This window comes from Sodiomyces alkalinus, assembly GCF_003711515.1.
Source record: "Sodiomyces alkalinus F11 unplaced genomic scaffold SODALscaffold_8, whole genome shotgun sequence".
In the NCBI taxonomy this organism is placed as follows: Eukaryota; Fungi; Ascomycota; class Sordariomycetes; order Glomerellales; family Plectosphaerellaceae; genus Sodiomyces; species Sodiomyces alkalinus.
The window spans coordinates 722,380-737,448 of NW_021167086.1; the positions used below are offsets into that span (position 1 = coordinate 722,380).

The following is a 15,069-nucleotide window of genomic DNA, read 5'->3' on the forward strand; positions in this document are numbered from 1 at the left end:
TATAATATAACCTTTTACTTATATTATAATATCTTATTTAAAATATTAGAATTATATATTTTATATTATATAATATAGTATTATTTTATAATATAGAATATTAAATATATATAGGTATGTATATATACCCTTTTCGCTATATGACTATAACAGGTTATATTATACAATAGTATATATACGTATATGCTGGCTAGTTGGTTCTCTTTTTATCTTAGTAGATATCTTTATCACTAGGCGAACTCTATTCTGTCTCCGGATAACCCTTTACGAGCGCGTATTACACTTTCTAATAATTTCTAGACTCCTTCTATTATACGAGGTAAATACTTTAACCTAGAACCTCTACGCGATAAGATATATCGCTGCTACGAAGAGGGTTATACCGATTAGGCTTTATACTGTTTTGTGGAAGAGTAGATAGATAGAGCGGTAACACGCTAGACCTTATAGCGTCGTTATAAGATATAGGGCTTATGTAGAGAGACTTATACGCTTATTACTGATAATCTTATTCGCCGTATTCACACGCTTTTCTTTAATATTCTTAACGACGATAAGATACTCTATTAGCTTTAAGCCGAAGGCTTCTAGATCTTAAGGAAAGGTCTTAAATAAATCTATAGATATTAGCGCCTTTAAAGACGTTAAGATATAGAATAAATCGAAGCCGAACGCTAGCGTATAGAGCTATTCTTCGAAAAGAAAGACCTTACGATATTATTTATAAGAGGCCTAGGTAAAGTATAGCTCTACACGTTTATATGCTAATAAGGTTTTATTATTAGCGTACACGAGCTATACCGTATATTTATAGAACTATTTCCTAAAGACGTGGCGGTAAGGTATAAGGAGATACGCTACCGTCGAAAAGGCTAAATAACGCCGGGACCTAATTTTATTTAGTCTATAGATACGTACGATAAGTTATTACCCTTCGGCTTTAAAATATACGCAGGGATAAACGCGTACTTAAGGTTTATAACTTAGTTTGATATAGGCGTATCCGCGTATATATCTAAACATATACTTACTTAGTATATAAAGGTTATTTAGTAAGTTAGCTTTATCCTATAATTAATCCATTCCGATTAAGGTAAAGAAACCACGCTTATAGCCGGCGGCTATTAGTTTCTTTCCACCGGCTCTTATATAAAGTTAAATCCTACTGGATAAGAGGTTTTAATTAAGTTTAAAGATTACTAGGTATTTAGTAAAAGTATCTATAATTAACGGATTAAATTATAGTAGAATAGACTTTACTAATCTCGCGCGGCTTTTTAGCGTGTAAGTATCTAGTTCTTTTTCTATTTTTAGCACTTTTTACTAATTCTTCTAGGAATTCTTTATTTATCTTTCCGAACACGGCCTTTTCGATCTTTATTCTATTATCGATAAAATTACCCTTCTTTACGTCTATATACCTCTAATTTGGACGGATTTTACCCGCTTTATATAAGTGTATAACTACTATATAATTCGTGCCTAACTATCTACACTATATATCGTAAACGGAAAGCCTTAGGCCTTTTACTACTAGAGTAGTCCTAACCTTTACGTTCGGGTTAATCCTATACGGCTTTATATACTAGAAAACGTTCTTATAGATAAGCTAGTAAGCCTTAACTAATATCTTCTATAAACAATAATAGAAATTTATAGTAGTATAGAAGCTATAGCGATAGGTCTACTAGAAATTCTTACTATAAAAGGTAAGTAATATCCTTCGCTGCCTTTATACGAGTATATATAAAAGGGGTTATACTTATACGATTAGGAGAAGAAAGAACCCGTTCTTATAATACTTTCTACGCTATAGGGTAGTATTACTTCGGTTAAAGAGTTTTTTAGAAATAAGGGGATTAGAACTAAGGATTTAGTAGTAGATAAAATTATAAATAATAGAGATTATAGCGAATAAATAATTTAAATTTTCTGTCTTCTAACTATTTATAAATATATTTACCCTATTAATCTATTTCGCCTTTTACTTTCGAGATTATACGCTTCCGTCTAGCCGAAGATAATACTATTCGGTCGCATAGATCTATTATTAAGGCCGGTATAATAACTTTACGAGATTAGCGCGGCTTTTATTCCACCGGTTCTTTATTTTCTTCTTTTAATTCCACTTATTTATCATTTTCTTACTTTAGTTCTATCTATTCCTCTTTTCTTTTCTTTAGCTCCGGTTAGCTAGTATTAGCTAGCTATAATCCTTCTTACTCTGTATCGGTAGCCTTTCCTTTACCTTTATTCTTTTCCGCGCAAGGCAGTTTAGTGATTTCTTTCTTTACCGTAATTAGAATATTATCTTCTTCCTCCGGCTCTTTTTATATAGTTATTTTTCGGCCCGCGCGCTTACGAGAAATATTAGAGTTAACTTAGTCGGCTTTAACTTCCGTTATACAAAGAAAGCTAAGATAAACTTCTTTTAAAAGTCGAATTCTAGACTCACGTAGTAACGTATATAAAGTGATAGTTATATATATCTTATTTCGATAAAAGTTAACTTTTTACCGGTTTTTATTATTATAGGGGAAAACTATAAGGTCTTAGTCGAATTATTTCTTCTTTATATTAAACTATATAATAATATAACGTATAAGATCTTAATATATAGATAATACTAGGTTAAGTAAAATAGTAACTTAGCCTATAACCTTTTATCCGAGTATATTTATAAATTTTTAAAAGAAGATACCGCCGCTTAAGACTATAGTACTCGCCGCTATATAATATAATACTAATTTCCTTTATCGGCGTGGGTTACTTTTCCTTATTAGTTTACGCGATACTAACTTTTCGCTCCGTTTTACTAAGCCGTAGCGCCCGTATTAGTATTTAACCTTACCGGGCTTTAAGCGCCTGCACGGCCCTGGTTTCTGTCTTAGGCTTTTATTCCTTTTTAGGTAGTATTAATTTAATTAAATTAATAATAGACCTATCCAAAAGGCCGATAAAGTTTCTTTTTTAACCCGGCTAATAGTATTAGGAGATATACTATAGCTTAGGTAGACCGCCTAATAGGGATTTCGATTAAATAGAAGTGTATATTTAATATTCAGAATAGGGCAGAGTAAAAAGACGTCCTCCGTTATTATATCGATAGTAAGATTATCGCGTTAAATTATTTATAATAGAAAGATACTGCTAGTAAGTACTATAAATACTTACGCAAGATTATATAATAGCTTTTAAGATAATTATATTTATACGGGCTTTAGATATAAGAGCCAGTAAGTAAGCTAAATACTTATGCGGTATTATATAGCAGGTTATAAGAAATTCTTATTTATATAGGTTTTATACGTAATAGTTATAGACGAAATCATTAACTTACTATTTACTATATTCTGATATATAAAGGTAAATAGTACTACTAAGCCTACCTAGTAATACGTTATTACTATTTTTAGAAGTTATTATAGTGTCCCCTGCGGTATACGGTAAAAGTCGCCAGAAGTCTTATGTAATCTGAAGGATGACTCACTAAACCGTTGCCCGTTGCACTGCCTGATTGCCTGCCAAGCCCGTATGATCGCCACTGACTAACGGGCAGTACCTTAGTAATAACGGCCAATAGAACGTTCCGTTCATACAGGGTCGGTACATACGAAGTAGAACGCAGGTTCAGATTGTGTATGAAAATACCCGCAAGAACATGTACGGGCAGTGAGTCAATCTGCTGGGATGATGGTGATGAGACGCCTCGTCCATAATTAATTACCCAGCAGTCTGTGTGGTTTATCGGTTCTTAGCCTGCGAGTAATTAATGGTCCAGTTTTCCTGTGAGTGCCGGTCTTTGATTCTTGCCAAGCGATTACTCTTATAAGCTGTGGAAATGAGATTCGAGATGGGACTCAATGGGAGTGTCATGGCCTAAAATGTCACGTGTGAGGTCTCGGTAGTCAAACGTGAGGTCCCTTCAAGATTCCAGGTACTCAGACTAGGTAGTAAGCTACCTTAACCTAAGGTACCTACCAGCATAGCGGAACACGTCCGTCGTACTAACCCGATCCTTATACCGACCCAGGACTTGTTAAAGAAGAAAAGAAGAAAAAAGGCTCGTCTTATTGCGTTGCCCAGAAAAGGGAGACGAGAAACCAGATGAGCGAGACTTGGAAAGATATGCTGGGCTTCTTCTATTCGAGACATGTCTCTCCCTCCCTTTCTCTCTTCGGTGGGTGGATGCGGCATTTGGCAGTATCATTGACTTGGCGTAGATTACCTTATCATAACACGCCACACACCCGCAGGCCGCCTCCACATTCATAGACCACCGTCAGCATATAACGTACGCGGAATAGGTAAACAGAGGCGGGATTGACTGCAATTGTTCTGCCTGGTGGGGTGAGGGTTTTACAGGATGCATGGAGTATGTATGTAAGGTAAGATAGGCGCCTAACCGGCAGATATCCAGCTTACCGATACGGAAGGACGGAAAATCCTCCAGACCGACCAACTAGGGAGGTGAATCACTTGTAAATAATTATGGATGATTTCGAGTCGTCTCTATGCAATGGCTCAATGGCCACGGTATGCACGTCCAAGGGTGGTCGATATACGCCTATTAATGAAGAAGCATTATTTTACGCCACCAAAGCGCTCTCGTAACGCGGCGTGCAACTGTCCAAAAACACCAGCATGCCACGTCCGAACCTCCTCCCACTCGCTCTCCGGCAACGTCTTGCTCATCATGCGCAACCACCCGCCGACAATAACGTCCGCATAGGAAGGCCGGCCCCCCAGCAAGAACGGGCCCGTCGCATCCCGCTGAAACATAGCGGCCAAGTCACGCAGGGCGTCCCGCAGGGAGACTTTTAGCTTGTCCCGCGCCTCGCCGGCGATGGCCAAGTCGTCCCAAGACTGCGCCCCGGTCCTCCGCATGAACTCCGCCTTGATCCGGTCCTCGTACGCCGGGTCCCAGCGCATCCCGTGCGCCATGAGCTGGGCGTGCATGGTGAAGGCCATGTCGACGTTGGCGTTGAAGCGGGCGTAGTCCGCGTGGAGGTCGTCGTCGTCGCGCTCGGAGAGCGGGATGGCGATGGTCCCGTGGAACTCGAAGCCGAGGTTCTGCGGCGGGAAGAGGTCGCCGGCGCCTGCGTCCGGGAAGGTGATTTGTAGGTGGTTGGCGATGTCGAAGGAGTCGCCGATAGCGGACCCGGTGGTGGAGTCGGTCAGGGCGGGGAGGGTGTAGAAGTCGGTGCCGTCTGCGAATTTGCGGCACGCTGGCAGGCCCAGGCTGCGTCGGACGGTGGTGATGTCAGGCATTTGGATCCATTGTGTCGTATAGGGGACGCCCTTGAAGTTGAGGGCGTATCGTGCCTTCCAGGGGTTCGGGGCACAGGTGTTTTCCTCGTAGGGCGGTGCGAAGGCGATGTCGTACAAGACGAGACCCGAGGAGTTGGTAGGGCTGGTACCGCTAGTGGCGTCTGTTGTCATGGCCGTATCTATGTATATGGGGATATCTGTTGTATTATTGGGCGGTATATGTCTCGAGTATCGGTAGAGATTTCCTATCCGGGTTGGTGGCTGAAAGTGCTCTCGACCTTGATGACAAGAAACGTCCGACGTCCAACACCGCGACATACACGTTCAGATACCACGTCTGCCCCGAGTGGCGGGAATAAGGTACTTTATTCAACAGGAACAAGTGACAGTTGACATCATAGGTAACCCGATGACTCGCTTGCCCAGGGCGAATACGTTGTACATACAACGTATACAACGTACCTTGATCAACGGTGGTACGAGGTAGCGTGCATCGTAGCGTGCATCGTAAGCGCAAGGTACCTTGCACACAACGTAGAGGACCGTACCACAACTAAGGTAGCCACAGTCCGTCGCCATTACCTAGTCGTTTTTAGTCACCTTCAGACCCTGCCGTACGTGTACTAGCGTACACTAATTTCTCCCATAATCGGTAATTAACACATCCGTGCGTTCGACCCACTAAAACCATGCCCCATTTTCCATCGTGCTCCCAGGGGTCAACTCGTCAACTCGTCATCTTTGTCCCACCACACCACACTCCGAGTGTCGTCCCTCCCCACATCCCACATCCCCCACATCCTGCCAGTTCTCCCAGCATTCAAAAGATGTTATTTGTCACTTACTCTGTCACCAGACGGTTTGGACTGGGCAGGCCGTTAAGGGACGGGGCCGCGGTTGTGTTGTTGCATTGAGGCTGGCCGGAAAACGCAAAAAGGGCAGCTGCGATACAAAAATGGTCTAACAATCGAACCATCGAAGCGTTTACGGCAGCGTGGCAGCGTACGGAGTAGCGCGCATCATGGGAGTCCACCAACTTTGCAACGTTGACGGTAGATGCCCGAAGTGAGCGTGTTGCCAACCTTGTGTTGACTCCAACCGCCTAGCAGACACGGAATCACACCACGGACGCTTCTGTGATGCTGCGTGCTGCGTGCTGCGTCCCTCTCCCGCTTCTGAGTCCTTCTGCGGCTCCTCGGATGGTTTCTCGATTTCTCATCGCAGTCTCGCCTTGCCTTGCTTACCTTTCCCCTTTTGAATTGCAGGGCGAGACTGGGTGACATCGTCTCTTGACATCACTCGAGGGAGAAAGAAAAGAAAAAAAAAAGGAAAAAAAAAAGAAGAAAAAAAAGGAAATGAAATGAACGGACGAGAATTAATTATTTTTAGCGTGCACTGCCCGCAACTCGGACCCCTTATTAAGACTCTCCCTCCTTTTCAACTGGAGCCAATCCAGACACCGAGCCCCCACCCCTGCTTCTCGCATTTGGACCCTTAGAGGGGTGATCCCTTCTGAGGTGGAGGGAGGGGCTCTCGTCTTGGGGTCTGTCTTGGGTTCTTGCGGGCCCTGGAGCCCTGGACATGGCGGCTCGGCCACTTTCTCACGCCTTTCTCACATCCGGAACCAGAGGGACCGACTAGGCCGGAGACCCCCCTGACCTTGCAGCCAACCAATATCTGTCGGTACGCGTGCGTGATACGCGACATCTTTCAACTAAGCCCAGTCCATTCACCGCGTCTCGTATTACTATATTTCTTTTCCTACCTCATGCTCTTTTCGGGGGCATTCTGCCTGCATCATTCCGAGATGCGAATACAACGCACGATCTTGGCCGTCCTTTTGTGGTTTCTTGGCCACACCACCCGCCATCGTCTGAACCACGCTTCTCACCATGGGCTGCCGCTATTGGAATTGTGGCTTGGATTGCCACTTCTTCCCAGAGAAGGTGGGGGAGGGGGCGTTGAAGCCAGGGTGAACGATGGGATGGGCCTCTCGTCGTGCTCATCCACCTCTACGGAGTACTCCGTACGCACAGCTCCCGCTTCAGCCTTCCGACGGTTTCCCCTTTTGGGCGTTCAATCTGCTCTTATTATTGCCTTATCATTTTTCGAAACCCCCTTCCAGCGTGTAAGTACGACGTACCGACACGCCGTTCGATTCTCCTTTTGGCGCCGTTTCGTATTGGTCAATTATTTTCCGTCCTTCGCTCAAAGATCGATAGAACCCCGCCACGTCCGTCTGCTTACACGAGGTATCCCCGTCTCGGAACCCCGTCAGGAGGTCTTGGTTCTGGTTGCTGGGTCCTTGGGAGGGAGCTTGCCTGTGCTGCTGTCCGAAGCCTTTGCGAAATATTCATCACCTTTTTTTTTTTTTTTGTAGTTATAAACATAATTAGCCTCACTCTCCCCGCCGTTCTTTTCTTTCGTTGAACCCTCTTCTCCCGCACCCGGTTCGCCTCCCCTGTTTTGCGATCTCTTATCGCTGCCACTCGTTTATTGTTTTGTTGCTTAGTCTTCCTCGTTGGAAGATTCTCGTGGTCTTCGCGACCCCCTTCTTCACCATGAAGACCACGCATCTCTCGCTCGCTTTTCTATCCTCGGCGGCTGTCGCCAATGCTGCCGTCGCCCGTGTCGCCAAGCGGGATGCCCCCGAGACCATTGATGGAGGATGGGAGTACCAAGGCTGCTACATGTACGGAGCCCCCTCCTATGAACCATGGACCTTCTCCCCCGTCCGTGTCGTGTCGTCATGTTCTCGCAACACCTCTTTCGGTGTCGTCCGTGCAAAACAACAACTAACATGCCCAATGCAGCGATGTCGCTGGTCGGACTCTCACTGGTCCTTCGCTAGCTTCGGCCGAGATGACCAACGAAGTGTGCGCCGAGTTCTGTGCTGACAATGGCTTCTCCTACGCTGGAACGGAGTGGTTCCACGAATGCTGTATGTCTCCCGCTACTCCTGCCTATTCTGTTCTGTTTCCCTCAGAGGCTCTTCTTTGCTAATGTCGTGCCTTGTTCTCGAACAGACTGCGGCAACTCTCTCGCTCCTGGAGGCATCCTCGCCAACGAGGCCGATTGCAACACCCCTTGCGCCGGCGACTCCGCCCAGCCATGTGGTGGCGGCAACAGGCTGACCCTGTATTTCAACGAGGGCGTCACCGGCCCCGGTGTCAATCCTGGTGTTGATGGTTGGGAGTCGATGGGCTGCTACACCGAGGGCACAACAGGGCGCACCCTGACCCACGGCGTCGGCAGCATTCCCGGCGCCGAGATGACCGTGGCTAAATGTGTAGCGGCTTGCGAGACCGCCGACTTCATCCTGGCCGGCGTCGAATACGGAGGCGAATGCTGTGAGTAGTGTTTCCTTTCTCTTCTCTCCTCTTCTTTCTGGCGGTGCCAGTTGGCCCGGTGGGAGCTGTGTCAGACTGACGAGAAACAACGCAGACTGTGGAAACAGCATCCAGAACGGCGGCGCACCCTCCGAGAATGGTTGCAACATGCTTTGCAATGGCAACTCGACCGAATACTGCGGCGGCCCCGGCCATCTGAACATCTACAACTTTGAGAACAGTTACGAGCCGCCGTCTGCTACAGCTACAGGTGCTCCTTCTGCGCCTGTTTCTGCGCCTGCTTCTGCTTCTGTTTCTGCTTCTTCCGTCCCCTCTTCCGTCGTCCCCGGCGCGCCGACCGAGGTGGACCCTGAGCATCCGGAAACCATCGGATCCTACAACTGGTACGGGTGTCAGACCGAAGGCACTGGGACCCGTGCCCTGTCCGCCAAAACCTTCGCCGACGACGACATGACGCTCGCCGCCTGCGAGGCCTTCTGCGACGGATACACCTTCTTCGGCACCGAGTACGGCCGCGAATGCTACTGCGGCAACCAGTTCAACACCGGCTCCCAACCGGCCCCGGAGTCCGACTGCAACATGCCTTGTGGCGGTAGCCCCTTGGAGTTCTGCGGCGCCGGCAACCGACTGTCCGTGTACGCTCTGGAAGGCGCTGCGCCGCAACCCTCCGACTCGCCCATCCCGTCCCCGTCGGCGCTCCCATCCGAATCGGACGTCTCGGCAACCACCACCGGTCCCGCCGTACCGGCCCCAACCGACTATCCCAGCGGCTGGGAAGAGCACGGCTGCTGGGTCGACGCAGTGGCCGGCCGCATCCTCGCCCACCAAGGGCCCGACGACCAGACCCTGACGCTGGGGAAGTGCGCCCACTACTGCTACGACCTGGGATATCGCCTGGCCGGCGCCCAGTACCACCACCAGTGCTTTTGCGGTAACGAGATCATCAACGGCGGCGTTGAGGCTAACAGCGAGTCCGAGTGCAACACGCCCTGCGCTGGCAATAGTGCCCAGATGTGTGGCGGCCCTGCCCGCATGCTGATTATTTCCGACGGCCCCCCCGACGCCTTCGCGCCCCCCGAGGCGCAGAAGAGCGGCTTCAACGGCGACTGGACGTACCAGGGCTGCGTGCAGGGCATCGTAGACGGCGGCGCCCGCACCTTCTTCTGGCAGAACTTCATGCCGGGCGTCATGACTGCCAATACGTGCCTCGACCGCTGCGCCGAGTATGGCTACATGGCCGCCGGTCTCGAGTACGGCCAGGAATGCTACTGCGGTGATCCGGCCAACATCGACGTGATGGGCGCCGCGTTCCGTCCCGAATCCGAGTGCAACGTCCTCTGCGCCGGCAACCAGTCGTCCATCTGCGGCGGCGGTTCCCGCATGTCGACCTATTTCTGGACCGGCGACCCGCTCTACTCCTGGGACTTCCCCCAGGACAGGACCGAAGCGGGCGAGTACGAGCTCCTCATCGGAGGCGTGGTGATCCCGCTGATCACGATGGAGTCCATCACCGGCAAGGTCTCTTTCTTGGAGAAGTGGGGCACGGGTCCCATCAACTCGACCGGTGCCTACGAGCTCGACCTCTCCCTCGTGCCGGACTTTGACCGGGCCTGGCGTGAGATGCACGTCCGCACCGACTTGTTCTGCGCCGCGGGCGTGACCCTCCCCGACAAGGCCGGACGCCAGCTGACGGTGGGCGGCTGGTCGGGCGAATCGACCTACGGCGTCCGGCTGTACTGGCCCGACGGCTCGGCCGGCGTGAACGGCACGAACGACTGGGAGGAGAACGTCAACGTTCTGTCTCTGCAGGACGGGCGGTGGTACCCCACGGCGATGATCATGGCGAACGGGTCCATCTTCGTCATCGGCGGCGAGGAAGGGTCGAACGGGGCGCCGGTGCCGACGATCGAACTGCTGCCCTCGACCGGGACGGCGCCGCTGTACATGGACTGGCTCGAGCGGACCGACCCCAACAACCTGTACCCGTTCTGCGCGGTGCTGCCGAGCGAGGACATCTTCGTGGCGTACTGGAACGAGGCGCGCATCCTCGACAAGACGACGTTCGAGACGCGGACGGAGCTGCCCAACATCCCCGGCGCGGTCAACAACCCGATGGGCGGGCGCACGTACCCGCTCGAGGGCACGGGGGTGCTCCTCCCGCAGCACGCGCCGTACGACGAGCCGCTGGGGATCCTCATCTGCGGCGGGTCGACGGAGGGCGCCAGCACGGCGCTGGACAACTGCGTGACGATCTACCCGGAGGCGGACGAGCCGGAGTGGGTGCTGGAGCGGATGCCGTCGCGGCGCGTCATCTCGTGCATGGCGCCGCTGCCGGACGGGACGTACCTGATCAACAACGGCGCGCAGCAGGGCGTGGCCGGGTTCGGGCTGGCGCAGAACCCCAACCTCAACGCGCTGCTCTACGACCCGACGCGGCCCGTCGGCGCGCGCATCACGGTCATGGCCAACACGACGATCCCGCGCATGTACCACTCGGAGTCGATCACGCTCCTCGACGGCCGCGTGCTCGTGTCCGGGTCCGACCCGGACGACGGCGTCCACCCGCAGGAGTACCGCGTCGAGGTGTTCAACCCGCCGTACCTGACGCGCGGCCTCCCGCGGCCGACCTTTACGCTGGAGAACACGGATTGGGAGTACGGCGAGGCGGTCAGCTTTACGCTCGGCGGGGTGGCGGTGAATGGCGACATTGAGGTGTCGCTGCTGGGCGCGGTGTCGTCGACGCACGGCAACTCGATGGGCGCAAGGACGATCTTCCCGGAGGTGACGTGCGAGGGGACGAGCTGTACGGTTGTGGCGCCGCCGACGGCGGGTATCTGCCCGCCTGGGTGGTACCAGTTCTTTGTTCTTGATGGCGGCATCCCGGCGGTGGGCGTGTATGTGCGGATTGGTGGCGATCCGGCCGAGTTGGGTAACTGGCCTAATGCGCCTGGATTCGCTCTCCCGGGGGTGTAGGTTGATGGATTTTTTTTTTCTTTTTCTTTTTGCCTTTTCTTTTTTTGACTTGCTCCATTCTCTATCTTTTCCTATTTTCTAAATTATCTTTACCCCCCTCATCTTCCTGGGTTTCCTTTCCCCCATTCTATTGGGAGGTCTATTTTTTATTCTTATTTTCCCATGAGAGCCAGCCCGGGATCTGTCACTTGGAGAGAATCATGACCGGATAAGTAGTGTCCGGGTCGATATAGCATTATTAATTTCCTTCCCTTTCGGAATAAGGGACATACGTCGCCCAGGGGAAACGATGACATGATATACACACTTTCACATTCATATTCGTTGTTGACTGTATGTAGGATCCGTTGATTCGGGATTTGTCCATTCCGGGTTGCCAGCAACGGGTGCTACCGAGACTGGGACCTGGCCGAAGGTCGGTAACGTTCGCGGTATTCGTCAACCTACTCGTGTTTGGCGAAACTGTCGGCTGTGTCAGAAGATGTGGTCGAGGAGTCAAGGTCAAAGCGGCGTCTGGTCAGGGCGGAGAGAGAGGTTGGGTAAGTTGGCTTCACGGACGATCCGGTTTCACTACGGGTATCTTTCTTTCTTGCCATGTGAGATACATATAAGAAAATACAAAAGGCGAGATGTATACCAGGGCTGTGCTTGCGGTGACGATAGTTTACAAGCTGACCCGTGCGGGGGGGGGGATCGATGGGTCGTGCGTCTCTTGGACGAATACTAAGAATCTATTTTGTTTCGGAGGTTGGTGTTTTGTTTGAAGATGTAGATCTTGCGGCTGAGCCTACGAGGTGCGAGGTGCGAGGTGCGATGCTGGGGAATCGTGTTGACGGGGGGCTGAGATGGTGTCACAAGATGGGTGAGGCGTCGAATACATTCTCGTGTTAGTGGTGTCACTGCAGGTAAGGGAGCACAGATTCCATATACTTGATGCAAATGCCCTGCAGAGAGAATAAGTGGGAGGAGTGGGAGGAGAGGCTGGGGAGGACTTGTACATGTCTGTCGACTACGACTGTCGATGTCTGGTATAAGAGAAGCTCCTGGGATGAAGAGACAGACAGGTAAAGGCGAAAAAAAAAAAACGAAAAAAAAAAAAGAAACCAAAGGAAAAGGAAACTAAAACAAAAGAAAGACAAAAGAGAAGACTGGACGAAACGCATACACCAATAGTGTGAGATTCAGGTGGTGTCTCTTGGGTCTTGGCCTTTGTCTTTGAAGCGCCAACGCTTTGCGCCAGTGGGATGCAGGGTCAATGGGCTGGCGCTTAGGGAGTCCAGGGTAGCGGATATGCCGGTCTGCTAATAGCATGCCGAGACATGAATAAAGAAGAGGGAGAAAAGGGGGGGAGATGCGTTCGTAGGACAGATCACGATCACTGGTAGGCGCTTCTTCGCTTCGTCCACCCTGCTCTACCCCTGCCTAAGCATCTACGACAGCTACAACGTACGTTGTAAGCCACTTGCTTGGCTCTGGTGTAAAGCCCGTCTGTCTTTCCATCTGTCTGCCCCTTCTTCTGTGCATTCAGGGCATCATATGATATATCTACCATCTACTGCTGCCACGCCGCTTTCATCAACTTCATACAACAAAGCCCTGCACCTCTCCTGTCCTCTCGGTTCCCCCGGCCAACCCTTGTCCTCCCTCCTTTCCCTTTACACGTAATTAGCCGCCTGCCATATTTCCTCCCCACTTCCTATGTGATCGGCGCTTCGTTTCCCAGTCTACCCCTGTCTTACTCACTACCCATCCAACAACAAAGCGCGTCTTCCCACTTGATCCCCGTCCAGGTGGTAGTTTGATGTCACTGAACCACTTTTCTTCGGCAGCCTCGTTCCATCTCTTGCCATCTTTGCCCTTGAACGGCATTTCCTGTGCTACCTAGCTAGAGGGAAAGGCTGGGAGGTGGTAATTACTTTAGGAGTCTGCTCCCACTTTCCCACCCAACGTCCTCCATCCTTTCTATTTTTTTCATCGTCCTCCTCCTCGTCGTCCACTGTCCCATCTTCAACGGGTCTCACTCTCATCCGCTCCCCGTACAATTGGCCGGATTCCATTCTTTTCTCGTTTTGGACCGACCTATTTCGCCGACCATACCGCGACAGTCTTCACACCGGCAGTGGAACAGTCGAACAGTCGAACCCCAGCCTCAAAATGCGGTCCCAGTCTATCCTGCCGGTCCTCATGGCCGCGGCCATTGGACATACTGTTGCCCAGGAGGAGGAGCGCGTTACCGGGGTATGTACTACTGACGCACCAAAAGAAGAAGAAAAGAAAAAGAAAGAAAGAAAAGAAAAAGAACAAAAAAGCTGACCCCTTCCCTCCCCAGGAACTCGGCGACGCCCAAATCGTCAGCGGCAACCCCCCCGGCCTAGTCTACGAAGCCGTCCTACCCGAGGAACCCTGGGCCTCAGGCCTGAGCATGCAAGGCAACGTCAAGGGCTCCATCGTCGCCGCCTCGGCCCCCGACGGCGTCGGCGTCGAATTCCGCGTCCGCTTCTCCAACCTCCCCACCTCCGACGGCCTGCTCTCCTACCACCTCCACGCCGCCCCCGTCCCCGAAGACGGCAACTGCACCCAGACCCTGGCCCACCTGGACCCGTACATCCGCCGGGGCTCGCCCCCGTGCGACGCCTCCGCCCCGGAGACCTGCGAGGTGGGCGACCTCAGCGGGAAGCACGGCCTGATCGACCCGGCCGGTGGTGCTTTCGAGGCCGTGTACGTCGACGAGTTTGCGTCGCTCATCGAGGGCCAGGGCGCGTTTTTCGGGAACCGCAGTTTTGTGTTGCATCTTGCTTCCGACTTGACGCGGGTGACGTGCGCCAATTTCGTGCTTCGCGCTGGCGGGTCGCCGGTGCCGTCGCCGCCGCCGGGTAATTGCTCTGATGCGACGCCGCCGCCGCCGGCGGCGTCTTCGTCTTCGTCGCTTCTGGGCCAGCCTTCTGGCGTGCCTCCCCCGACTGGCGTCATTCCTTCGTCGTCCCCCGTGCCCACGGGCAGTTTGGTGCCGGTGCCGACTGCTGCGGGTGCCGTGAGCGCCGTGCCGTTGACCTTGCTGGGTGTTGTGGCCCTGGGCGCACTTTTCGGCATGTAAGGGGGTGAGAAAGTTGGAACCGCCACCCTTACCACCCGTTTGCTACATCATGGAGGGACGGCTGGTCGGGGAATGTAGGAAGAAGAAAGGGGAACAATAATGACGATGATGGCTGATGCGTTCGTTGCTGGATAGATGGGTGCATGGGTAGACGGTCTACTCTTTTCTTTCTTTATTTTCTTCTTCCCCATCTTGTACAAATGTACCAGGGATTCATTCGGCCAAGGGAGCATCTCTTCTACAGAGAAGACGGGAGAGGAATAACAGGACAACCGACCGCAAAACGGCAATACCCAGACAGACCACTTGGCACAGAGGGAAGGAAGCAGGAACAAATATGTATAACGTAGTTGGTCTCAGGGAGCGAAAAGGAATACATAG

General features: G+C 51.2%; 5 protein-coding genes across 5 annotated transcripts; 3 read left to right on the forward strand and 2 right to left on the reverse strand.

The window, feature by feature from the left end:
* Positions 1-4,070: 4,070 nt before the first annotated feature.
* SODALDRAFT_380381 (hypothetical protein) lies at positions 4,071-5,582 on the reverse strand (the record flags this gene model as incomplete). The annotated part of the gene is made up of 4 exons (XM_028615104.1): positions 4,594-5,582; positions 4,426-4,462; positions 4,251-4,327; positions 4,071-4,142 (listed from the first exon to the last, which is right to left on the reverse strand). Exons 1-4 carry the CDS (start codon positions 5,440-5,442, stop codon positions 4,071-4,073), a joined length of 1,035 nt encoding a protein of 344 aa, XP_028464699.1. The 5' UTR covers positions 5,443-5,582.
* Positions 5,583-6,127: 545 nt separating this feature from the next.
* Positions 6,128-6,637, reverse strand: SODALDRAFT_335113 (hypothetical protein). The gene has a single exon (XM_028612383.1). It carries the CDS (start codon positions 6,552-6,554, stop codon positions 6,291-6,293), a length of 264 nt encoding a protein of 87 aa, XP_028464700.1. The 5' UTR covers positions 6,555-6,637; the 3' UTR covers positions 6,128-6,290.
* A 579-nt stretch (positions 6,638-7,216) lies between these two features.
* Positions 7,217-7,741, forward strand: SODALDRAFT_209823 (hypothetical protein). Its single transcript, XM_028607265.1, has one exon. It carries the CDS (start codon positions 7,256-7,258, stop codon positions 7,649-7,651), a length of 396 nt encoding a protein of 131 aa, XP_028464701.1. The 5' UTR covers positions 7,217-7,255; the 3' UTR covers positions 7,652-7,741.
* A 392-nt stretch (positions 7,742-8,133) lies between these two features.
* SODALDRAFT_281495 (WSC domain-containing protein) lies at positions 8,134-11,594 on the forward strand (the record flags this gene model as incomplete). The annotated part of the gene is made up of 3 exons (XM_028608288.1): positions 8,134-8,212; positions 8,298-8,621; positions 8,716-11,594. 3 exons carry the CDS (start codon positions 8,134-8,136, stop codon positions 11,592-11,594), a joined length of 3,282 nt encoding a protein of 1,093 aa, XP_028464702.1.
* Positions 11,595-13,748: 2,154 nt separating this feature from the next.
* On the forward strand, positions 13,749-14,430 carry SODALDRAFT_244397 (hypothetical protein; the record flags this gene model as incomplete). Its single annotated transcript, XM_028607387.1, has 2 exons — positions 13,749-13,832; positions 13,924-14,430. Coding segments are annotated over 2 exons (591 nt in total), but the record flags the coding sequence as incomplete, so codon positions are not given.
* Between the last annotated feature and the right edge of the window lie 639 nt (positions 14,431-15,069).